We start from the raw sequence: 25845 nt of genomic DNA on the forward strand, positions 1-25845 counted from the left end.
GTCCGTCCGTCCGTCTGTCCGTCTGTCGATGTTAATTTGTAATCACTCTACAGGTCGCAATTATGGCCCGATCTTCACGAACTTTAGAATGGAGGTGGGACTGAGGTCAGAAGAGAACCCTATTTCTTTTGGAGATGATCGCCAAATGTTTAGGGGTTGAAATGGACCAAATACTGAAAAAATGTCGGATTTTGCAGTAGCTATACAGGTCGCAATTATAAACCAATCGACCAATCGATTTCGCATGTAGCTAGAGTTTAGGGCGGGGAAGAAGCCTACCAATTTGGGTGGTCATCGGATAATATTTAGCGGGTAAAATAGACCATATCTTTTGTGTTGAAAAAATTCAAAATTTTTCATTAAACCGCGAATATTTCAAATCCCGGCGAAATCACAAAGCCATGACAAGGTTACTTCTGATCTTTACATTGATGTTAACCCCCAACAAAACGGATATATAGCAAAATATGTGCGATATATATGTTTATCAAAGAAGATATGCTTGAAAAATCTCTTATATGTCGAGAACGGCTGAACTGATTTCGACAGTTCTCATTAATTCAGAATGGTCTCTTGGCAGAAAAGAAAAAACGCCTAAAAAATCGCATAAAAATATCTCTCTAAAGATGAAAATATTGATTTTGCAAATTTTCTCATATTTTTTCAATTTTGTCATATTTTTGGCATATTTTCATTTTGAATTAAACATTTGGTAATATTTCTACAGCTAACAAAACTAAGTAGTTAGGATATCAGGATATCATATACAGATCGCATTTATGGCCCGATCCTAACGAAATTTTGCATGGGGATCAGATGAGGGTCAGAATAGAAGCCTACTCTTTTTGGAGATGATCGCCATATATTTAGGGGCTGAAATGGACCAAAAAACTGCAAAATTGTCTGCAGGTTTTAATTATCGCCCGATCCTCACGCACATTTGAATGGGGGTTACCGGACATTGCAAAAGCCAAGCAGTTTTGGATGGCCATCCAAAAATATTCAATGTGTGAAATAGTTTGCCAACTTTTGTAGACAAAATACGAAAATGACCATTCCAGTGACTTTTTGGAGAATTCACAAATATAGAAAAGACGCACTTCTGACTATTTCGTTAACGCTGATTTCGTTGAAGATTATAGTCAAATGTCTGTATCTCATATAGATGCGTTTCAGTCAAAAACCAATAATAAATGTTAATCTTTTAAAGGTCTTTGGGAAATATTGGTTCCAGATCTAGGAAGACCATTTAAGTGCAACATCTACCAATAAATTGGAAATGAGCAAATCAGTTTAAGTTGCTATTATTCGAAAATTAGAGAACGAAACCTAATGGTTTTCTTTTATTATTTGTCACAATATCTTCTGGAATCCTTTTGAGTATCTCGCCCATATAAACTGTATCGTTTATTATAGTGTTGTAGGGTATTCAACGGTCGGCCCTGCTCGACTGTAGCCTTTGCTTACTTGTTTTTATTAAAATATTTTTTTTTTATTTTTAAAAATATGTTTTCTTTGTTAGTGGCAACACCCCATCCCTTTCGTATATACCGGCTTTTCCCAACACCCATGAAAATGGTGAGAGGCCGGCCAACCTATGGCTAAGAAAACATCAAGTGAAAACATATGTGCGTGTGTGCTCTAACCACACACAACCATATGTTGGCGATTTATGGCTTTTTACAAGAGTTTTGGACCAACAAAAAAGAAAAGGAAAACGAAAACAAAGCGACAAAAATATTTTCTGTTTTTTCATCAAATTTTGTTATGAATGCCATCCTGCCGCCAGTGTTACGATCGCCTAGTCACAAAATTCAGCAGCCACCCCCACCACACGTCCAGCACAACAAAAGCACTTTAAAATACTGATCCAAGAAGTAAAACTAATGACGACGACGAACATTATTTTTGAGATGACGAACACAAACAACAACAACAGCAACACCATCAATAAGAAAATATGAAATGAAATTGGAAAATTGTCTTAATGGACGTGAAGAAAAAAAAAACACCAGCGAAGGAAAATATGCGGAAAATTCTTCAACACACAAATCAGTTGATACGTTAAAGGCGACAAGTTTAGACGGATTTTTGGTGGTCGGTGGAAGAAAAAAAAAAGTAAAAGCAAAAGAAAAAAAAATACCAAATAAAAAACGCATATTTCGAAAGAACAAACGTCGCCACGGTGAATTTGTATTGAAATTTTCTTCTTCTCCATTATTTCCAAAAGCAATGGAGAACAAATTGTGACAAATTTTCAATATTTTACGTAATAAAATAACTCGCGAAGTAAAGTTTCGTAGTTAAAAAATGTAGAAAAATCCCACTTCTTCAAAAAAAAAGTGTTCTAAAATGTATCGATATTGGTGCCTTCTCTTAATCGTTTTCAATACTCTGCACATTTCCTGCGAATTGGTGGTGGTGGAGACCAGAACAACTGTAAAAGTGGGTAAGAAAAATAACAGAATAGAACATCAGATCGGATTGGGAAATTATTCCTATCTAGAAACCCATTAAGTTTGGAGAATTATTTTGTGATCGAATGCTCGAAATCAAACAGTGGGTTTTCGGAGCATTTTCCAGAAAAAATTATCGAAATTAGAAAGCAGAAAGTCTCTACTTTATATGGATATAAATTATTTGGTTATAGCTCTCGAAATACCAGAGATATAGCTTAATTTTGACACATGCTGAAAAGTGGACATATTTTGTATTTTTGAGTAACCACCTTCCAGAGACCATAACTTTGGAAGTAATAGGAGTTTTTTAATCAACTAAATGGATTTGGAAAAGTATAGAGACAGCTTTACCTTACTTTCTTAAGGTGTATAATTCAAACACATTGTTATTAGCGAGCAATGCATTAAAGAAGTATTGTTATGAAAAAAATCATTGCGGAATGACTGTGAGTATATTGTGATCGCAATTGCTTAGGCAGTGTCCCATGGGTTTTCGAAAACTTTGGCTCAAAAATTTCACAAATGTGATAGAAGAACGTCTCTCCCACCCATGGATATAAATTACTTGGACATAATTCTCGAAACACCAGAGATATTGCTAAATTTTTATGTGTACTGAAAAGTGGACATTTTTTGGTATTTTTAAGTAACCAACTTCCATAGACCATAACTTTGGAAGTAATAGGAGTTTTTAAATCAAGTGACCGGATTTGGAAAGTATAGAGGCAGCTTTATCCTACTTTCTTTAGGCGGATGATTCAAAAATATTGTTATAAGCTAGCAATCCACCGACGAATTGTTGTTATAAAAAAATCATTGCGGAATGACTGTGAATATTTTGTGATCGCAATTGCTCAAGCAGTGTCCCGTGAGATTTCGGAAAATGTGGCTGAAAAATTACCCAAATTTGAAAGCAGAAAGTCTCTACTTTACATGGATGTAAATTATTTGGTTATAGCTCTCGAAACACCAGAGATATTGCTTAATTTTAATACATGCTGAAAAGTGGACATTTTTTGTTATTTTTGAGTATCCACCCTCCAGAGACCATAACTTTGGAAGTAGTAGGAGTTTTTTAATCAAGTAACTGGTTTTGGAAAGTTTAGAGACAGCCCTATCTTACCTTTTTTAGGCGGGTTCTTCAAAAATATTGTTATTAGCGAGCAATGCATCAAAACAATATTGTTATAGAAAAATAATCATTATGAAATGACTGTGAATGTGTTGTGATTGCAATTGCCTAAGCAGTGGCCCGTGCGTTTTCGAAAACTTTGGCTCAAAAGTCTCCCAAATGTGATAGAAGAACGTCTCTCCTACACCTGGATATAAATTACTTGGATATAACTCTCGAAACACCAGAGATAATGCTAAATTTGTATGTGTACTGAAAAGTGGACATTTTTTGGTATTTTTGAGCAACCTCTTTCCAGATACCTAAACTTTGGAAGTAATAGGAGTTTTTTAATCAAGTAACTGGTTTTGGAAAGTATAGAGGCAGCTCTACCTTACTTTCTTTAGGCGGATAACTCAAAAATATTGTTGTTAGCGAGCAATGCATCGAGGAAATATTGTTATAAAAAATCATTGTGGAATAATTGTGAATATTTTGTGATGGCGATTGCTCAAGCAGTGTTCCTTAGGTTTTTCGAAAACTTTGGCTCAAAAATTTCCGAAATATAAAAGCAGAAAGCCTCTTCTTTAAATGGGTGTAAATTACTTGGATATAGCTCTCGAAACACTAGATATATTGCTAAATTTTTATGTGTACTGAAAAGTGGACATTTTTTGGTATTTGTGAGTAACTACTTTCCAGAGACCATAACTTTGGAAGTAATAGTAGTTTTATAATCAAGTAACTGGATTTGGAAAGTTTAGAGACAGCTCTATCTTATTTTCTTTAGGCAGATAATTCAAAAATATTGTTATTAGCTAGCAATGCATCGAAGAAATTTTGTTATAAAAAAATCATTGTGGAATGACTGTGAATATATTGTGATCGCAATTGCTTAAGCGGTGTCCCGTGGGTTTTCGAAAACTTTGGATCAAAAATTTCCCAAATTTGATAGAAGAGTGTCTCTTCTTTACATGGATATTACTTTCTTGGGTGAAGCTCTCAAAACACCAGAGATATTGCTTAAATTTGATACATGCTGAAAAGTTGGCATTTTTTGGTATTTTTGAGTAACCTCCTTCCAGAGACCCTAACTTTGGAAGTAGTAGGAGTTTTTTAATCAAGTATCTGGTTTTGGAAAGTATAGAGGTAGCTCTACCTTACTTTCATTAGGCGGATAACTCAAAAATATTGTTATTAGCTAGCAATACATCCAAGAAATATTGCTTTCAAAAAAATCATTGTGAAATAACTATGAATATTTGGTGGTCGAAATCGCTCAAGCAGTGTCCAGTCGGACACTTTGGCTCAAACATTTCCCAAATTTGATAGAAGAGTGCCCCTACTTTACATGTATGTAAATTTCTTGAATATATCTCTCGAAACACCAGAGATATTGCTAAATTTTTATATGTACTGAAAAGTTGGCATCTTTTGGTATTTTTGAGTAACCTCCTTCCAGAGGCCATAACTTTGGAAGTAATAGGAGTTTTTTAATCAAGTAACTGGATTTGGAAAGTATAGAGACAGGTCTATCTTACTTTCTTTAGGCGAATAATTCAAACACATTGTTATAAGTGAGAAATACATCGAAAAATTATTGTTGTTAAAAAAATCATTGTAGAATATCTGTGAATATTTTGTGATCTCAATTGCTTAAGCAGTGTTCCTGGGGTTTCGAAAACTTTGGCTCAAAAATTTCCCAAATTTGAAAGCAGAAAGTCTCTCCTTTAAATGGATGTAAATCACTTGGATATAGCTCTCGAAATACCAGAGATATTGCTAAATTTGTATGTTTACTGAAAAGTGGTAATTTTTTGCACTTTTGAGTAACCTCCTTCCAGAGGCCATAACTTTGGAAGTAATAGGAGTTTTTAATCAAGTATCTGGTTCTGGAAAGCATAGAGGTAGCTCTACCTTACTTTCATTAGGCGGATAACTCAAGGATATTGTTATAAGCTAGCAATACATTAAGGAAGTATTGTTATGAAAAAATCATTGTAGAAAAACTGTGAATATTTTGTGATCGCAATTGCTTAAGCAGTGGCCCGTGGGTTTTCGAAAACTTTGGCTCAAACATTTCCCAAATTTGATAGAAGAGTGCCCCTGCTTTACATGTATGTAAATTTCTTGAATATATCTCTCGAAACACCAGAGATATTGCTAAATTTTTATCAGTACTGAAAAGTGGACATTTTTTGGTATTTTTGAGTAACCCCCTCCCAGAGGCCATAACATCGGAATTAATGATGATATTTTTACCATGTAACTTGATTTGGAAAGCTTAGGAAGAATGCTTTCTAGTTTTCTTTAGTCAGGTAACTCAAAAATGTTGGTATTAGTGAGAAAAGCATTGAAGGTATATACATAATGAAAAGAGTGTTGTACAGTAATAGTAAAAATTATATTCTAAGTGGGCAAGTTTATGGTTCTACTTTGATCTTGAAAATAAAAATTATAAAATATGAAAAAGAGAATTCCACCTTTCATTTGAAATATCATTTGTTTGTATAGATCAATAATTTCCCGAGATATGACAAAATAAAGACATGTACTAAAAGATTGGTAATTTTTTGACATTTCTGAGTAACCACATTCCGAAAGTCATAACTTCCGAAGTAATAGGGTTATTTTAATATAGTTACTGGATTTGGAAAGTTGAGAGGTAGCTCTTCATATTCGTACTTTGGTCCTTGATCGGATAATCAAAAAATTGTATAATAGCCTAGGGCTGTAGCTAAGGAATACTGTTTTTCAAACAAGGCCTTATAAAGAAATTAATCTTTTGAAATTAAAGTTTAAGAGACATGTCTTGGGTCTTGTTCCGATTATAAATAAGCATATTTAGAAGACTAAAATCTCACCTTTCATTTGAAATGACATTTGTTTATATAGCTTTCGAAATGCCAGAGATATGACAAAATATACACGTACCGAAAAGTGGAAAATCTTTTTCACTTTTGAGTTACCTCTTTCCAGAGGGCGTTACTCCGGAAGCAATTGGAATATTTTGTTAACGTAACTGGTTTTGGAAAGCAGAGGGGTAGCTCTTCATATCTTTTCTTTGGACTTTGATCGCATAATCAAAAATTGTAAAAAAATCCAGGGATATGTCTAAGACACGCTGTTTTTCAAAGAATAAATAAAAAAGTTTGAAATTTTAGTTTAAGAGACATATTTTCGGTCCTGTTCGGGATATCGGGATAAAAATGACAATATTTAAAATTCAGGAATGTCACCTTTCATTCGAAGTTACATTTGTTTACATAACTCCCGTAATGCCAGAGTTATGACAAAATGTAGACATGTACCGAAAAGTGGGAAATCTTTCACTTTTGAGTTACCTCTTTTCAGAGGGCATAACTTCGGAAGTAAAAGGAATATTTTGATAATGTAACTGGTTTTGGAAAGCAGAGGGGTAGCTCTTTATATCTTTTCTTTGGCCTTTGATGGGATAATCAAAAATTTGTATAATAATCTAGGGTTATGTCTAAAAAATACTGTTTTTCAAAAAATAAATAAAGAAGTTTGAAATTTTAGTATATGAGACATATTTTGGGCCCTGTTCGGATTATCGCGATTAAAATTACAATATTTAGAAGTCAGAAATCTCATCTTTCATTTGAAGTAACATTTGCTCATATAACTCTCTAAATGCCAGATTCATGTATATCGTAGCACTCAGAATTGTAAAGAAATAACAATAGAATTGTTCATGAAGAGTGATGCATAGCTTAGCACTCGGGATTTCTGGATAAAATTTATTTAATTTTGAGACAATATCATCTCACCTTAATAGAAATGTACAACACATTGGTGTAGTTCCATAAATAAACGAGATATAGCCTAATGAAAACCGATGCCAAAAACCTTGCAATGTTAGATCATTTTGGGTAATCGTTTTCTAGAGGTCATATTTTTGGAACTATTGTCGGTACATGTTAATACCCTCTGGCTGGTTTTCAAAGAATATTCCCTTCTTTATGAAAATACAACAAATCTTAAGGTAGCTCCAATAATACCCGAGATATGGCCAAATGAAAACTCATGCACAAAAAAGTGAAATATTTGATCATTTTAGGTAATTGTCTTCTAGAGGCTATATCTTTAGAACTTATGTCGGTACATGTTCATACCGTTAGGCATGTTTTGAAAGAATATTCTCGCTTTTCTAAAAATGTAACACATGTTAACATATCTTCAAAAATACCCGAGATACAGCGAAATGAAAACTGATGCACAAACAAGTGAAATATTTGACAATTTTGGGTAATCGTCTTCTAGAGGCTATATCTTTAGAACTTATGTCGGTATATGTTCATATCCTTGATCATGTTTTGAAAGAATATTTATACCTTTACAAAAATGTAACACATGTTAATATATCTCTACAAATTCCTGAGATATGGCTAAATGAAGACTGATGCACAAAAAAGTGAAATATTCGACAATTTTGGGTAATCGTCTTCTAGAGGCTATATCTTTAGAACTTATGTCGGTATTTTCTCATACCCTTTGGTAGGTTTTGAAAGAATATTCTCGCCTTTATCAAAATGTAGCACACGTTAAAGTAGCTGCAAAAATACCCGAGATATGGCCGAATGAAAACTGATGCACAAACAAGTGAAATATTTGACAATTTTCGGTAATCGTATTCTAGAGGATATATCTTTAGAACTTATGTCGGTATATTTCCATACTCTAGGTCTGATTTTGAAAGAATTACTTCACCTTAATAAAAATGTACCACATGTTAACATAACTCAAAAAATACCCGAGATACAGCTAAATGAGAATTGATGCACAAAAAAGTAAAATATTTGACAATTTTGGGTAATCGTCTTCTAGAGGCTATATCTTTAGAACTTATGTCGGTATATGTCCATATCATTGGTCATGTTTTAAAAGAATATTAATACCTTTACAAAAATTTAACACATTTTAATATATCTCTATAAATTTCCGAGATATGGCTAAATGAAGACTGATGCACAAAAACGCACACTTTTTGCCAATTTTGGGTAATTCGCTTCTAGAGGCCATATCTTTGGAAATAATCCCGAAACATGTTCGTATCCTTTAGGCGGTTTTGAAAGAATATTATTACCTTTCTAAAAATGTACCACAAATTAATGTATCTCTACAAATTCACGAGATATGTCTAAATGAAGACTGATGCACAAAAATGTCCACTTTTTGCCAATTTTGGGTAATTCGCTTCCAGAGGCCATATCTTTTGAAATAATCCCGATACATGTTCGTACCCTTTAGGTGGTTTTGAAAGAATATTCTTAATTTTATAAAAATGTAACACATGTTAATATAGCTGCAAAAATACCCGAGATATGGCTAAATGAAAACTGATACGCAAAAACGTCAAATGTTTGAAAATTTTGGGTAATTGTCTTCTAGTGGTCATATCTTTGGAACTAATATCGCTACATGCTGGCAACCTTGAAGTGGTTTTGAGAAAATGATCACAACCTCAAAAAATGTTCATAAAATTAACGTAGCTCTAAAAGTACCCGAGATATGACCCAATGAAGACTAATGCACAAAAACATCAACTTTATGACAATTTTGGGTAATTGTTTTCTATAGGTCATATCGGCGGAAGTAATTGTTATATACTAAAAATGTAAATGGATTTTGAAAGGATGGGATACTTTAATTTTATCCTTCCTTAGGAATTTAAACCAAGATTGGCTGGTTGGGATGTTATATGGATTGTGAAATATATACGAGCAAAATGGGACACTACATTATTTGTTATATATTTTATTCTTAGGTGAATATATTTAATATAAATCGGGAATTTGAAAACCGAAGTTACCAAGTTAGGAAGAGGGATGTCTTACCTTCACATTGACGTAAAAAATAATGATATATCTCTACGAAGACCAGAGATATTGTTAAAATAAAAGATATACCGAAAGAATTCATATTTTTTGCATTTTTGGATGGCTATCATTCAGATACACCTTTGTTTATGTCTAATTCTTTTTAGGTGCCCTGTTTTTCAGCGGTGAGGATGAAACCGAATTGGCCTTCGATGAGGCAATACGTCAGATAAATAATCAAAAATTATTCGAGCTACAGTTTGAAACAATAAAACGCTATGTGCCGAATGAGGATGACAGTTTGGTGCTGCAACAGTTAAGTGAGTACCCAGATGATTACGAATTCCAATACCATAGCCTAATGTATTAAAATCATTTGCAGCCTGTGAATTACTTGCCCAGGATGTGGCAGCCATATTTGGACCCAGTTCTCGAGCCACAACAGGTAATAGAAAGAGGTCGATGCCAAGGAAATATTTCTATTTTTTTTAACGTTTTTCAGATATTGTTGCCCTGATTGCCAACAACGCAGGGATACCTCATCTGCAGTACGATTGGGATATTGACATTGATTTGGAACAGCGACGCCTGAATCACCAAATGTCGGTTAGTGTGGCCCCCGCCTTACAAACCGTGGCGCGGGCCTACTTGGATATAATACGCAAGGATTATAAATGGAGGAAATTTACACTGATTTATGAAACGGAACAGGGTACGACACGTCTTTTAAATGCTTTCGGTTTTTTTATATTGACTTTTGATGATTATTTGTAGGTCTAGCCCGCATCCAAGATCTCATGAATGTTGCCGAAGTAAAGAGAGAAAATATCAAAATTAGAAATCTTGCCGAATATGAAGAGGATATGAGGGTGTTGTGGAAGGAAATCGAAGAGGATTTTCATGAGCAACGACTGATTATGGATTGCAAACCAGAGTCGCTGGTACCGCTGCTAAATCAGGCCAAGGAATTTAAGTTGTTAGGACCGTTTAGGGTAAGTTTTTTTTCGAGGAGGACAATCGGTGTGGATTTTAGGGGACTTAAAAAGATAGAGAAGATAGGTATTTAAGAGGAATTTTATTCCAAATCCAAAGAGGACAATAGGCTTTGTTTTTTAGAGAAAATTTCGAGGACCCAAAGAGGATAATAGACGTGAGTTTTAAAGATTAATTTAAGAGGAGTCAAATACGAAAAAAAACGTGGTTTTTAAAAGGAATTTATATGCGTGGATTTTAAGTGGCTAATGGCTCTAAAAGTTTGTTTGAAAATCTAAGACTGAGGGCCTTTGGAAGGATAATAGGCATGGGTTTTTAAGCGGAATTTAAGAGGACACAAGGAGGACGATAGGCGTAGATTTTTAAGAGGAATTGTAGAGGAACCATGGATAATTCAGAGGAACCATAGGCGACAATTGGCGTGGATTTTTAAAAGGAATTTAAGAGAACCCGATGGGGACAATAGGCGTGGAGTTTTAAAAGGAATTTCAGAGGATTCAAAGGGGATAAAAGGCGTGGATTTTTAAAGGAATTTCAGAGGACCCACAGAGGACAAAAGGCGTGGATTTTTAAAAGGAATTTCAGAGGACCCACAGAGGACAAAAGGCGTGGATTTTTAAAAGGAATTTCAGAGGACCCACAGAGGACAAAAGGCGTGGATTTTTAAAAGGAATTTCAGAGGACCCACAGAGGACAAAAGGCGTGGATTTTTAAAAGGAATTTCAGAGGACCCACAGAGGACAAAAGGAGTGGATTTTTAAAAGGAATTTCAGAGGATCCAAAGGGGTCAATAGGCGTGGATTTTAAGAGGAATTTCAGAAGACCCAAAGAGGACAATAGGCGTGGATTTTTAAGAGGAATTTCAGAGGACCCAAAGAGGACAAAATGGGTGGATTTTTAAGAGGAATTTCAGAGGACCAAAAGAAGAGTTTAAGGGGAACCACAGACGACAATAATTGTGAATTTTTAAAACGAATTTCAGAGGAACCATAGACGACAATAGGCGTGGATTTTTAAGAGAAATTTTCATGGATCTAAAAAGGGCAATATGCCTGGATTTTTGAGAGGAATTTCCGAGGAACCAAAGACGACAATAGGCGTGGAATTTTAAGAGGAATTTCAGAGGAACCATAGATGACAGTAGGCGCGGATTTTTAAGAGGATTTCAGAGGCACCACCGACGATAATAGGCGTGGATTTTTAGAAGGAATTTCAGAGGAACCATAGACGACAATAGGCGTGTCTTTTTAAGAGAAAATTTCAAGGATTCGAAGAGGATAAATGGCATGGATTTGAGAGGAATTTTAGAGGACTCAAAGAGGATAATTGGCGTGAATTTGAGGAGGAATTTTCAAGGATCCGAAGAGGATAATGGGCGTGGAGGACCCAAAAGTAACAATTTCCTTGGGAAGTCTACGCCTGAGGGCCTTGGAAAGGTTGTAAACATTTTTTTTTAAATCCATGCCTGAGGGTCTTTGGAAGGCTGTAAACATTTTTTTTAAAATCCACGCCTGAGGGTCTTGGGTGGGCTGTAAACATTTTTTTAAGGCCATCCCTGAGGGTCTTTGGATTTGGTTTTTTAAGTCCATCCCTGAGGGTCTTTGGATTTGGTCTGTAAATATTTTTTTTTTAAATCCACGCCTGAGGGTCTTGTGAAGGCTGTAAAAAAATGTTTAAAAAATCCACGGCTGAAGTCCTTATTAAGGCCGTAAATTTTTTTTAGAAAATCTACGCTTGAAGGCTTGGGGAAGGCTGTAAAAATTTATTAAAAAAAATCCAAGCCTGAAGACCTTGGGAAGGCTCTAAAATTTTTTTAGAAAATCTACGCCTGAAGGCTCGGCTGTAAAAATTATTTTAAAAAATCCACGCCTATAGGCCTGGGGAAGGCTGTGCAAATTATTTAAAAAAAAAATCCCCGCCTGTAGGCCTGGGGAAGGCTGTAAAAATTTGTTTAAAAAAATCCACGCCTGAAGGTCTTGGGAAGGCTGTAAAAATTTATTTAAAAAATTCGCGCCTGAGAGACTATATTTTTGAATCTATCGAAATTTTCCTGTTTTTTCAGAACTGGTTCCTAACCCATTTGGATACCCACAGCTCTGGCCTTTTCCAGGCTAATAATGCTGATTTTCAATCGAATATTACCTCGGTGCGGGTAAAAGGTGTCGATGCCAATCCCTTTGAGCGGAAAAAGACAAGGATCACAGAAGTCGATGTAAGTCTCTCTGGGGGAATCCACCTCCATCAGAACCAAGAAGTAATTTTTTCCGTGTTCTTTTCCAGCAACTTTTGGGCAATCAAACCATGTTACCCACTCTAATGTACGATGCTGTTGTTCTGTTTGCCAATGCCGCTCGAAATGTCATAACCGGTGGCAGGGAATTTGTGGAGCCTGCTGGAAGATGTGAAGCCGAGGGGTCATATCCATGGGTGTTGGGGAAATATATTGTGGGCGAGATGAAGAGGGTAAGTCGACCAAGGGGAGACCTAAATCTTTAAATTGAAGATATCCTCCTAATCTCCTCCCCAGATCTCCGAGGACGATGTGGAGCCTCCCTTCAAAACCGAGATCATGAAAATCGATGAATATGGCCTGCGAAGCGAATTCAATTTGGAAATCTACAAGCCAACCATTAATGAGCCCCTGGCAACCTGGAGTCCCGATGGTAGCATCCAGTCTGTGCGACGAGATTTTCAAATATCCTCATCATCCTCGGCAGCTGTACAAGATTTCGCCCAGAGTCGCAGGGTGTACCGAGTGGTGACCCACATTGAAGAACCCTATTTCATGATGAAGTGGGTGAGCGAAATTGTTTGGAAAATAATGAAAATTGATTTTATTTTGCACCTCTCCCACCTCTCCTTCTCCTCCTCCAAATTTAGGGAAGATGCTGAAAATTTCCGTGGTGATGAAAAATATGAAGGCTATGCCGTCGATTTGATCCAGAAACTTTCCGAGATGATGGAATTTGAGTATGAATTTGTTTTGGTCAATGGCAATGGGAAGTTTAATCCGGTGACCAAGGAGTGGGATGGTATTATGAGGTCCTTGATTGATCATGTGAGTCATAAAATGGAGGGGAGGAGTAGAAATTGGGAGTAATTTTTTTCCTATTTTGCAGCGTGCCCAAATCGGTGTCTGTGACCTGACCATAACCCAGCTGCGTCGAAAATACGTGGATTTCACGGTACCGTTTATGCAATTAGGTATAAGTATCCTGTTTTATAAGCCCGATCCGGAGGTAAAAGATATTTTTGCCTTCTTGCAACCCTTTGCGAAGGAGGTGTGGATGTATGTCATATTGACCCAATTGGTTATGACGTTGGCTTTTGTTTTTATGGCCAGGTGAGATTTGAGGGGAAGGGGAGAGGCGGGGATTATCCATTCTTAGTTAGAAATAATGGATAATTTGGATAAACTATCCAAATTTTTTAGATAATTTTGATATGCTTTCACTAACGGATAATTTGGATAAATTATCCAACTAAATTTTGGATAAATAATCCATCATTGATATTTTGGAAAAAATATCCAATTATGGATAATTTGGATAAAGTTTCCAAGGATAAATTATTCATAACGGATAATTTGGATAGTTTTTCAATAATGGATAATTTTGATAAATTATCCCTCCTGGATATTTTGCATAAATTATCCAATTTTTAAAAAATGTTTTTCGAGGACAATCTGTAAACGTGAATTTTTTAAAAAATATTTGTCGAGGACCATCTGTAAATGTGGATTTTTTAAATAATATTTTTCGAGAGCCGTGGATTTTTAAAAAAATATTTTTGAAGCACCATCTATAAACGTGGATTTTTTAAAAAATATTTTTGAAGCACCATCTATAAACGTGGATTTTTTAAAAAATATTTTTGAAGCACCATCTATAAACGTGGATTTTTTAAAAAATATTTTTGAAGCACCATCTGTAAAGGTGGATCTTTTAAAAAATATTTTTCGAGGATCATCTGTAAACGTGGATTTTTAAATAATATATTTCGAGGGCCATTTGTAACGTGGATTTTTTAGAATATATTTTTTTGAGGACAATCTGTAAACGTGGATTTTTAAAAAAATATTTTTCGAGGACCATCTGTAAACGTGGAATTTTTAAAAAATATTTTTCGAGGGCCATCTACAACGTGGATTTTTAAAAAAAATTATTTTTCGAGGGCCATCTGTTACGTGGATTTTTAAAAAAATATTTTTCGAGGGCCATCTGTTACGTGGATTTTTAAAAAAATATTTTTCGAGGGCCATCTGTAACGTGGATTTTTAAAAAAATATTTTTCGAGGGCCATCTATAACGTGGATTTTTTAAATAATATTTTTCTAGGACCATCTATAAACGTAGATTTTTTAGAAAATATTTTTGGAGGACCATCTATAAACGTGGATTTTTTAAAAAATATTTTTGGAGGACCATCTATAAACGTGGATTTTTTAAAATATATTTTTGGAGGACCATCTATAAACGTGGATTTTTTAAAAAATATTTTTGGAGGACCATCTATAAACGTGGATTTTTAAAAAATATTTTTGGAGCACCATCTATAAACGTGGATTTTTTAAAAAATATTTTGGAGGACCATCTTTAAACGTGGATTTTTTAAAAAATATTTTTGGAGGACCATCTATAAACGTGGATTTTTTAAAAAATATTTTTGGAGGACCATCTATAAACGTGGATTTTTTAAAAAATATTTTTGGAGGACCATCTATAAACGTGGATTTTTTAAAAAATATTTTTGGAGGACCATCTATAAACGTGGATTTTTTAAAAAATATTTTTGGAGGACCATCTATAAACGTGGATTTTTTAAAAAATATTTTTGGAGGACCATCTATAAACGTGGATTTTTTAAAAAATATTTTTGGAGGACCATCTATAAACGTGGATTTTTTAAAAAATATTTATCTTTACAGGATTATTGGATTAAATTGTCCATCCTGGATATTTTGGATAAAATATTCAAATAAATTATTTTCATTATCCGGGAGATTTAACCATTTATCCAAGTTATCCAGAAGACTCAGATACATTTTCGCCATTATCCGAAAGATGTAAATACATAAACGTGGATTTTTTAAAAAATATTTTTGGAGGACCATCTATAAACGTGGATTTTTTAAAAAATATTTATCTTTACAGGATTATTTCATTAGGTTAATTTCCCGCTTTCTCCGGAGGATTCGGATAAATTATCCATGTTATCTAAAGGATTTAAAAAAATTATCCATAATTTTGGTTTCGATTTTTTCAGAATTTCCCACCATGAATGGGAGAATCCCAATCCCCTCGTTGAGGACCCTGAAGAATTGGAAAACAAGTGGAGGACCCGTAACACAGCATGGCTTATGATTGGTTCAATTATGCAACAGGGCTGTGATTTACTGCCAAGGTAATGTCCAATAACGTTTTTAAGATTTTTCGATAATAATTCCCTTCTCCAATTTTCCAGAGGTGCACCCATGCGCATGCTCACCGCCATGTGGTGGTTCTTTGCCCTGATGATGTTGAGTACCTACACGGCCAATTTGGCTGCCGTCTTGACAAGCAATAAAATCAAACCCTCCATTGGGAGCCTCGAGGATTTGATTGATCAACATGAGATCAAATTTGGAACCTTGGAGGGTGGCAGTACTTCTCTCTTCTTTTCCGAATCGAATGAAACGAATTATCAAAAAGCCTGGAATCAAATGAAATCCTTTGAACCATCGGCTTTTACCAAGTCGAATAAAGAGGGTGTGGAACGGGTGCGCAAGGGTGAGGGGAAATATGCCTTCCTTATGGAGACGACAAGTTTGTCGTATAACACGGAGCGAGATTGTCATTTGCAACAGATTGGCGATCAAATTGGTGAGAAACATTATGGCTTGGCTGTGCCGCTGGGGGCGGATTATCGTACCAATCTGAGTGTGTCCATCCTGAAGTTGAGCGAGACCAATGAACTATATAAGCTGAAAAAGAAATGGTGGAAAAATCACAATGTCACCTGTGAGGATGATGAAACGGATCCACAGGCCGTGGATGGTGATGAATTGTCGCTAATCGAATTGGGTGGTGTTTTCCTGGTGCTGGTGGGTGGCATTGTGGTGGCCATTATTATTGGGATTCTGGAGTTTTTGTGGAATGTGCAGAAGGTGGCGGTGCGGGAGAAGGTAAGGGGGGATGGAGATACAGATTTCAGTTTAAGTTTTCAAATCAATTTCTTTTTTAATTTTTCTCAGGTCACCCCCGGTGAAGCCTTCAAGGCAGAATTAATATTTGCTTTGAAATTTTGGATCACCAAAAAACCAAATCGGATTTCTTCGATACGCACGAACAGTGATGATACTACCTCGCGTGCCTCTCGCTCCACCTCACGTCGTTCATCGTCTCAGTCGAAACAGTCCAAACAATCGAAACAATCAAAACATTCGAAACATTCAAAAGTCTCCAAACGTTCGAAACGCTCCAAACGTTCAAGATCCCGTTCACGTTCGCACAGCAAAAGTCGTTCGAAGAAATATTCCACTTCGGGATAAAAATTTTGAAATTTTATATTTGAATAAATTTTGATAAAAAATAAAGATTTTGATAACTAAAAAAATCGAATATTTTGGTAATTTTAATTGGAGGGTTTTTAAAGGGTTATGTTTAAGAAAGAATATTTTTTAAGTATTAAACAAACGTGGATTTTTTAAATAATATTTTTCGAGGGCCATCTGTAAACGTGGATTTTTTAAAAAATATTTTTCGAGGGCCATCTGTAAACGTGGATTTTTTAAAAAATATTTTATCAGGGCCATTTGTAAACGTGGATTTCTTAAAAAAATATTTTCCAGGACCATCTGCGAACGTGGATTTTTTAAAAATATTTTTCGAGGACCATCTGTAAACGTGGATTTTTTAAAAATATTTTTCCAGGACCATCTGTAAACGTGGATTTTTTAAAAAAATATTTTCGAGGGCCATCTGTAAACGTGGAATTTTTAAAAAATATTTTTCGAGGGCCATATGTAAACGTGGATTTTTTAAAAAATATTTTTCGAGGGCCATCTGTAAACGTGGATTTTTTAAAAAAATATTTTCGAGGGCCATCTGTAAACGTGGATTTTTTAAAATAAATTTTCGAGGGCCATTTGTAAACGTGGAATTTTTAAAAAATATTTTTTTGAGGGCCAACTGTAAACGTGGATTTTTTAAAAAGTATTTTTCGAGGGCCATCTGTAAACGTGGATTTTTTAAAAAAATATTTTTCCAGGACCATCTGTAAACGTGGATTTTTTAAAAAAAATATTTTTCGTGGACCATCTGTAAACGTGGATTTTTTAAAAAATATTTTTCCAGGACCATTTGTAAACATGGATTTTTTAAAAAATATTTTTTCGAGGTCCATCTGTAAATGTTGATTTTTTAAAAAATATTTTTTCCAAGGACTTAATAAACGTGGATTTTTTAAAGAATATTTTTCCAGGGTTAAATTAACGTGGATTGTTTAAAGAATATTTTTCCAAGGTTAAATTAACGTGGATTGTTTAAAGAATATTTTTCCAATGTTAAATTAACGTGGATTGTTTGAAGAATATTTTTTCCAAGGACTAAGTAGACGTGGATTTTTAAAAAATATTTTGCGAGGACCATCTGTAAACGTGGATTTTTTAAAAAATATTTTTCGTGGGCCATCTGTAAACGTGGATTTTTTAAAAAATATTTTTCGAGGGCCATCTGTAAACGTGGAATTTTTAAAAAATATTTTTCGAAGACTATCTGTAAATGTGGATTTTTTAAATAATGTTTTTTGAGGGCCATCTGTAAAAATGGATTTTTAAAAAAATATTTTTTCGAGGAGTAAATAAACGTGGATCTTTTAAAAAATATTTTTTCGAGGACCATCCGTAAACGTGGATTTTTTAAAAAATATTTTTTGAGGACCATTTGTAAACTTGGATTTTAAAAAAAATATATATTTCGAAAACCATCTGTAAAAGCGGCTTTTTTAAAAAATATTTTTCGAGGGCCATTTGTAACGTGGAGTTTTTATAAAAAATATATTTTTCGAGGACCATCTGTAAACGTGGATTTTTTAAAAAATATTTTTGGAGGACCATCTACAAACGTGGATTTTCTAAAAAATATTTTTCGAAGACCATCTGTAAACGTGGATTATTTAAAAAATATTTTTGAGGACCATCTATAAACATGAATTTTTTAAAAAATATATTTCGAGTATCATCTGTAAACGTGGATTTTTTAAAAATATTTTTTGAGGACCATCTGTAAAAGTAGATTTTTTAAAAAATATTTTTCGAAGTCCATCTGTAAATGTGGATTTTTTAAATAATGATTTTCGAGGGCCATCTGTAAACGTGGATTTTTTTTAAAAAAGAATAATTTTCGAGGACCATCTATAAACGTGGATTTCTTAAAAAATATTTTTGGAGGACCATCTATAAACGTGGATTTTTTAAATAATATTTTTCGAGGGCCGTCTGTAAACGTGGATTTAAAAAAAATATTTTTCGAGGACCATCTGTAAACGTGGATTTAAAAAAAATATTTTTCGAGGACCATCTGTAAACGTGGATTAAAAAAAATATTTTTGGAGGACCATCTGTAAACGTGGATTTTTTAAATAATATTTTTCGAGGACCATCTGTAAACGTGGATTTTTTAAAAAATATTTTTCGACGACCATCTACAAACGTGGATTTTTTAAAAAATATTTTTCGACGACCATCTACAAACGTGGATTTTTTAAAAAATATTTTTCGACGACCATCTACAAACGTGGATTTTTTAAAAAATATTTTTCGAGGACCATCTGTAAAAGTGGATTTTTTAAAAAATATTTTTTGAGGACCATCTTTTAACGTGGATTTTTTAAAAAATATTTTTCGAGGACAATCTATAAACGTGGATGTTTTAAAAATTATTTTTCGAGGACCATCTATAAACGTGGATTTTTTAAAAAATTATTTTTCGAGGACCATCTATAAACGTGGATTTTTTAAAAAATATTTTTGGAGGACCATCTACAAACGTGGATTTTTAAAAAATATTTTTCGAAGACCATCTGTAAATGTGGATTTTTTAAAAAAAAATATTTTTCAAGGACTATCTGTAACGTGGATTTTTTAAAAAAATATTTTTCGAAGACCATCTATAAATGTGGATTTTTTAAAAAAAAATATTTTTCAAGGACTATCTGTAACGTGGATTTTTTAAAAAATATTTTTCGAGGACCTTCTACAAACGTGGATGTTTTAAAAAATATTTTTCGAGGACCATCTATAAACGTGGATTTTTTAAATAATATTTTTCTTGGACCATCTGTAAACGTGGATTTTTTAAAAAAATATTTTTCGAGGACCATCTACAAACGTGGATGTTTTAAAAAATATTTTTCGAGGGCCGTCTGTAAACGTGGATTTAAAAAAAATATTTTTCGAGGACCATCTGTAAACGTGGATTTAAAAAAAATATTTTTCGAAGATCATCTCGTGTATTTTTTTAAAAAATATTTTTCGAGGACCATCTGTAAACGTGGATTTTTTAAAGAATATTTTTTCCAAGGACTTAATAAACGTTGGTTTTTAAAAAAAAAAAATTTCGAGGTACAGATGGTTCTGGAATTTTTAACAAATATTTTTCGAAGACCATCAGTAAATGTGGATTTTTTAAATAATGTTTTTCGAGGACCATCTGTAAACGTGGATTTTTTAAATAAAAATTTTCGAGTTCCAACTGTAAACGTGGATTTTTTAACAAATATTTTTGGAGGACCATCTATAAACGTGGATTTTTTTAAAAAAATATTTTTGGAGGACCATCTATAAACATGGATTTTTTAAAAAATATTTCTCGAGAACCATCTATAAACATGGATTTTTTTACAAATATTTTTCGAGGACCATCTATAAACATGGATTTTTTAAAAAATATTTCCCGAGAACCAACTATACACATGGATTTTTTTTACAAATATTTTTCGAGGGCCATCTGTAAACGTGGATTTTTTAAAAAATATTTTTCAAGGGCCATCTGTAACGTGGATTTTTTAAAAAAAAATATCTTTATAATATCTTCTATTTTGGTTTCGATTTTTCAGAATTTCCCACCACGAATGGGAGAATCCGAATCCCCTCGTTGAGGACCCTGAAGAATTGGAAAACAAGTGGAGGACCCGTAACACGGCGTGGCTTATGATTGGTTCCATTATGCAACAGGGCTGTGATTTACTGCCAAGGTAATGTCCCTTACCGGATTTAAGATTTTTCCATAATAATTCCCTCCTCCAATTTTCCAGGGGCGCTCCCATGCGTATGCTCACCGCCATGTGGTGGTTCTTTGCCCTGATGATGTTGAGTACCTACACCGCCAACTTGGCGGCCGTCTTGACAAGCAATAAAATCAAACCCTCCATTGAGAGCCTTGAGGATTTGATTGATCAACATGAGATAAAATTTGGAACCTTAGAGGGTGGCAGTACCTCTCTCTTCTTTTCCGAATCGAATGAAACGAATTATCAAAAAGCCTGGAATCAAATGAAATCCTTTGAACCATCGGCCTTTACCAAGTCGAATAAAGAGGGTGTGGAACGTGTGCGCAAGGGTGAGGGGAAATATGCCTTCCTTATGGAGACGACAAGTTTGTCGTATAACACGGAACGGGATTGTCATTTGCAACAGATTGGCGATCAAATTGGTGAGAAACATTATGGCCTGGCTGTGCCGCTCGGGGCGGACTATCGCACCAATCTGAGTGTGTCAATTTTAAAATTGAGTGAGACCAACGAACTGTATAAGCTGAAGAAGAAATGGTGGAAAAATCACAATGTCACCTGTGAGGATGATGAAACGGATCCACAGGCCGTGGATGGTGATGAATTGTCGTTGATCGAATTGGGTGGTGTTTTCCTGGTGCTGGTGGGTGGCATTGTGGTGGCCATTATTATAGGGATTTTGGAGTTTTTGTGGAATGTGCAAAAGGTGGCGGTGCGGGAGAAGGTAAGAGGGGAATGGAGATACAGATTTCAGTTTAAGATTTTAAATCAATTTATTTTTTTCAGGTCACCCCTGGTGAAGCCTTCAAGGCGGAGCTAATATTTGCTTTGAAATTTTGGATCACCAAAAAACCGAATCGGATTTCTTCGATACGCACGAACAGTGATGACACCACCTCGCGAGCCTCTCGCTCCACCTCACGTCGTTCATCGTCCCAGTCGAAACAGTCCAAACAATCGAAACAATCCAAACATTCGAAACATTCAAAAGTTTCCAAACGTTCGAAACGCTCCAAACGTTCAAGATCCCGTTCACGTTCTCACAGTAAAAGTCGTTCGAAGAAATATTCCACTTCGGGATGAAAATTTTGAAATTTTATATTTGAATAAATTTTGATAAAAAATAAAGATTTTGATAATTAAAAAAATCAAACATTTTGGTAGTTTTAATTGAGGGATTCCTTTTTTCCAAGGACTCTATAAACGTGGATTTTTTAAAAAATATTTTTCGAGGGCCATCTGTAAACGTGGATTTTTAAAAAAAAAAATTTTTCGAAGGCCATCTGGATTTTTTAAAAAATATTTTTCGAGGGTCATCTGTAAACGTAGATTTTTTAAAAAATATTTTTCGAGGGCCATCTGTAAACGTGGATTTTTTAAAAAATATTTTTCGAGGGCCATCTGTAAACGTGGATTTTTTAAAAAAAATTTTCGAAGGCCATCTGTAAACGTGGATTTTTTAAAAAATATTTTTCGAGGACCATCTGTAAACGTGGATTTTTTTAAAAATATTTTTCGAGGGCCATCTGTAAACGTGGATTTTTAAAAAAATAATTTTCGAGGGCCATCTGTAAACGTGGATTTTTAAAAAAATAATTTTCGAGGGCCATCTGTAAACGTGGATTTTTTTACAAATATTTTCGAGGGCCATCTGTAAACGTGGATTTTTAAAAAAATATTTTTCGAGGGCCATCTGTAAACGTGGATTTTTTAAAAATATTTTTTCCAAGGACTAAATAAACGTAAATTTTTAAAAAAAAATTTTTTCCAAGGACTAAATAAACGTGGATTTTTTAAAGAATATTTTTTCCAAGGACTAAATAAACGTGGATTTTTTAAAGAATGTTTTTTCCAAGGACTAAATAAACGTGGATTTTTTAAAGAATATTTTTTCCAATGACTAAATAAACGTGGATTTTTTAAAGAATGTTTTTTCCAATGACTAAATAAACGTGGATTTTTTAAAGAATATTTTTTCCAATGACTAAATAAACGTGGATTTTTTGAAGAATATTTTTTCCAATGACTAAATAAACGTGGATTTTTTAAAGAATATTTTTTCCAATGACTAAATAAACGTGGATTTTTTAAAGAATATTTTTTCCAATGACTAAATAAACGTGGATTTTTTAAAGAATATTTTTTCCAATGATTAAATGAACGTGGATTTTTTAAAGAATATTTTTTCCAATGACTAAATAAACGTGGATTTTTTAAAGAATATTTTTTCCAAAGACTAAATAAAGGTGGATTTTTTAAAGAATATTTTTTTCAAGGACTAAATAATCGTCGATTTTTAAAAAAATAATTTTTTCAAGGAGTAAATAAAGGTGGATTTTTTAAAGAATATTTTTTCCAAAGACTAAATAAAGGTGGATTTTTTAAAGAATATTTTTTTCAAGGACTAAATAATCGTCGATTTTTCAATGAATATTTTTTTCAAGGACTAAATAATCGTCGATTTTTCAAAGAATATTTTTTCCACGATAAATAACCGTGGATTTTTTAAAGAATATTTTTTCCAAAGACTTAATAAACGTGGATTTTTTCAAATAATAATTTTTTTAAGGACTAAATAAACGTGGATTTTTAAAGAATATTTTTTCCAAGGACTAAATAAACGTGGATTTTTTAAAAATTATTTTTCGAGGACCATCTGTAAACTGGGATTTTTTAAAAAATATTTTTCGAGGACCATCTGTAAGCTTGGATTTTTTAAAAAAAAATATTTTTCGAGGACCATCTGTAAGCTTGGATTTTTTAAAAAAAAATTTTTGAGGACCATCTTTGAACGTGGATTTTTTAAAAAATATTTTTCCAGGACCATCTGTGAATTTTTTTAAAAAATATTTTTCGAGGACCATCTGTAAGCTTGGATTTTTAAAAAAAAAATTTTTGAGGACTATCATATTGAAGCAATTTCCAAAAAAAACTCAACCACATTGTCTGCATTTGAAAAAAAAAAAAACATGGGCGACGAAAGACGCCATTAAATTTTGATGGCAACGATCAAAAAAACATGACAGACCCCTTCCAAAAGCTAAACAGACATTTAGCCACTCACTTCATCCGGCTCAATACAGGGAGGGGAGTCGACGTGGGGGACAAAAAATGCCGAAATATCGCCACTAGATGACGGCTAAACAAAAATGGGATAAACAGACGTTAGACACACACGCACAAACACACGACAACATGGATAAACACCTCAAGCAGACGAGCGTGTTTTTATAAAATTCCAAAATTTTCATAAAATTAAAAATGAAAAAAAGCATCGGCTACACAACAATAGGACTCCATCAATATTTGTTTGTTGTCGTCTTCGTCGTCGTCCGTATTAGCCGCTGCCAAATCAGCCAGGTTTTTTGTTTCGCCTAACGTCTGAGGGCAAGCCATCCACATGGACGTCATTGTGATCACGGTGTTGTTGTTGTTGCTGATTTTTTTTCATGTGTTGAGACACCCAAACTAATACGCCATGGTCCATGGCTGGTCCAGTAAAACGGCGCACGCACTAAGTGGTGGTGCCTCCTCAGTTTAGTTAACGCACGGAAACGGTTGATGTCGGATCGCCCCAAAAAAAACGAAATAAAATCGAGACGGAAGAAAATCGAAAAAAAAAAAAAATAAATTCTTTGATTTTAACTTGGCGTGAAAAGAATAGAAGAGGGCAAATGATGTCGGAATTTCATAGTTCGTCGTGCGTAAAACAATAGTTTCAAATTGAATATATTTGAAAACAGAAAAAAAAATTAAAAATATATATTAAATAGAAAATTGTGGAAAATTGTGAACACAAAATTGTAATAAGAAGTTTTTAAAAATAATTTCCAAATATTGAAAAATTTTCCAAAAAAAAAAAAAATGAAATTGGTGTATATTTTTGTACGAAACCCTTAGAAGAGCAAAAAATCTATATATATGTCGAAATCACTTTAATCTCCATGGCATCACTTTAGTGGACAGCAATGAAAAAATAAATTAAAAAAATTAGTGAAAATTATATTTAATCTACAAATCAAAATTTTAAAAAATATAATAAAAAATAAATTAAAAAAGAAGTAAATTAAAAAATAAATAAACAAAGAATCATTATTTACTACGGATTTACCAAGAATGCTACCTCTCAAAATTAATGAAATATTTTCGTTGAAAAACCCAACTGTCTGGTGGAAAGTTCTATAGAACAACAAGTAAACAAAAGTTATAACTGCCAATGATGACCATGTGACCAGGCAACATCACTACACCTGAGCTTCATAAACAAATACAATATTAAAAAAGAATTAAAAAAGCAGAAAGTTCGACCGGATCCAACTTTAAATACCCTCCGCCATTTGGAACGAATTTGGAAATTTTCCATAAAAATAAAATCCTTTAAAAATTCTGTTAAAATCTTAAAAATACCGAATATAGCGGTTATATTGTGATCTATACGAAGAAGTGAACCTGCATAGGCAACTGTTGTTATAAGCCATTACAATATTCTAATGCGAAACTTGAACAAGTAAAAAAGCTGTAAGTTCGGCCGAGCCGAACTTTGAATACCCTCCACCATTTGAAATTTTTCAAAATTATAAAATCCGTTAATAATTCCGTTAAAATCTTAAAAATCCCAAATATAGCCGTTATATTGTGATCTATACGAAGACCTGGACCTGATTCTGTCACAGGCTGTAGTATCTATTAGGAATTTCAAATAAGAAATTTCCAACAGTTTCCGTGAATATTGCACCTAAAATCGTCAAAATACCGAATATAGGGATGTAGTGGCTTATGGGACCTATACAAAGTACTGGACCTGCACAGACAATTTTCTGTCATAGGCTGTAGTATCCATTACGAACTTCAAATACCAAATTTGAAATAATTCCCGTTAATAGTTTCGCTAAAATCATGAAAATACCGAATATCAGGAGGTACCGTAATATGGGGGCTATACGAGGACGTGGACTTGCACAGACAATTTTTTGTCATAGGCTTTAGTATCCACTACGAACTTCAAATTACTAAATTTGAAACAATTCCGGTGAAAAATATAGCTAAAATCATCAAAATACCGAATATTGGGAGGTACACTTATATGGGGGCTATATGAAGACATGGACCTGCACAGACAATTTTCTGTCATAGGCTGTAATATATACTTCGAACTTTTAATACCAAATTTGAA

General features: G+C 33.8%; 1 protein-coding gene across 2 annotated transcripts; it reads left to right on the plus strand.

The window, feature by feature from the left end:
• Positions 1-1819: 1819 nt before the first annotated feature.
• On the plus strand, positions 1820-21816 carry LOC101892080 (glutamate receptor ionotropic, kainate 2-like). Of its 2 annotated transcripts, none has more exons than XM_059118350.1 (13): positions 1820-2449; positions 9578-9730; positions 9793-9855; positions 9913-10122; positions 10185-10402; positions 12466-12615; positions 12684-12866; positions 12931-13196; positions 13284-13461; positions 13523-13746; positions 15669-15806; positions 20697-21396; positions 21459-21816. In XM_059118350.1, exons 1-13 carry the CDS (start codon positions 2353-2355, stop codon positions 21753-21755), a joined length of 2877 nt encoding a protein of 958 aa, XP_058974333.1. In that variant the 5' UTR covers positions 1820-2352; the 3' UTR covers positions 21756-21816. The 2 variants fall into 2 exon arrangements, with proteins under 2 accessions (XP_058974333.1, XP_058974332.1); XM_059118349.1 differs by lacking the exon at positions 15669-15806 and adding an exon at positions 20499-20636 and having other exon boundaries at positions 1821-2449.
• Positions 21817-25845: the final 4029 nt, after the last annotated feature.

Source organism: Musca domestica, unplaced genomic scaffold (assembly GCF_030504385.1).
Source record: "Musca domestica strain aabys unplaced genomic scaffold, Musca_domestica.polishedcontigs.V.1.1 121, whole genome shotgun sequence".
In the NCBI taxonomy this organism is placed as follows: Eukaryota; Metazoa; Arthropoda; class Insecta; order Diptera; family Muscidae; genus Musca; species Musca domestica.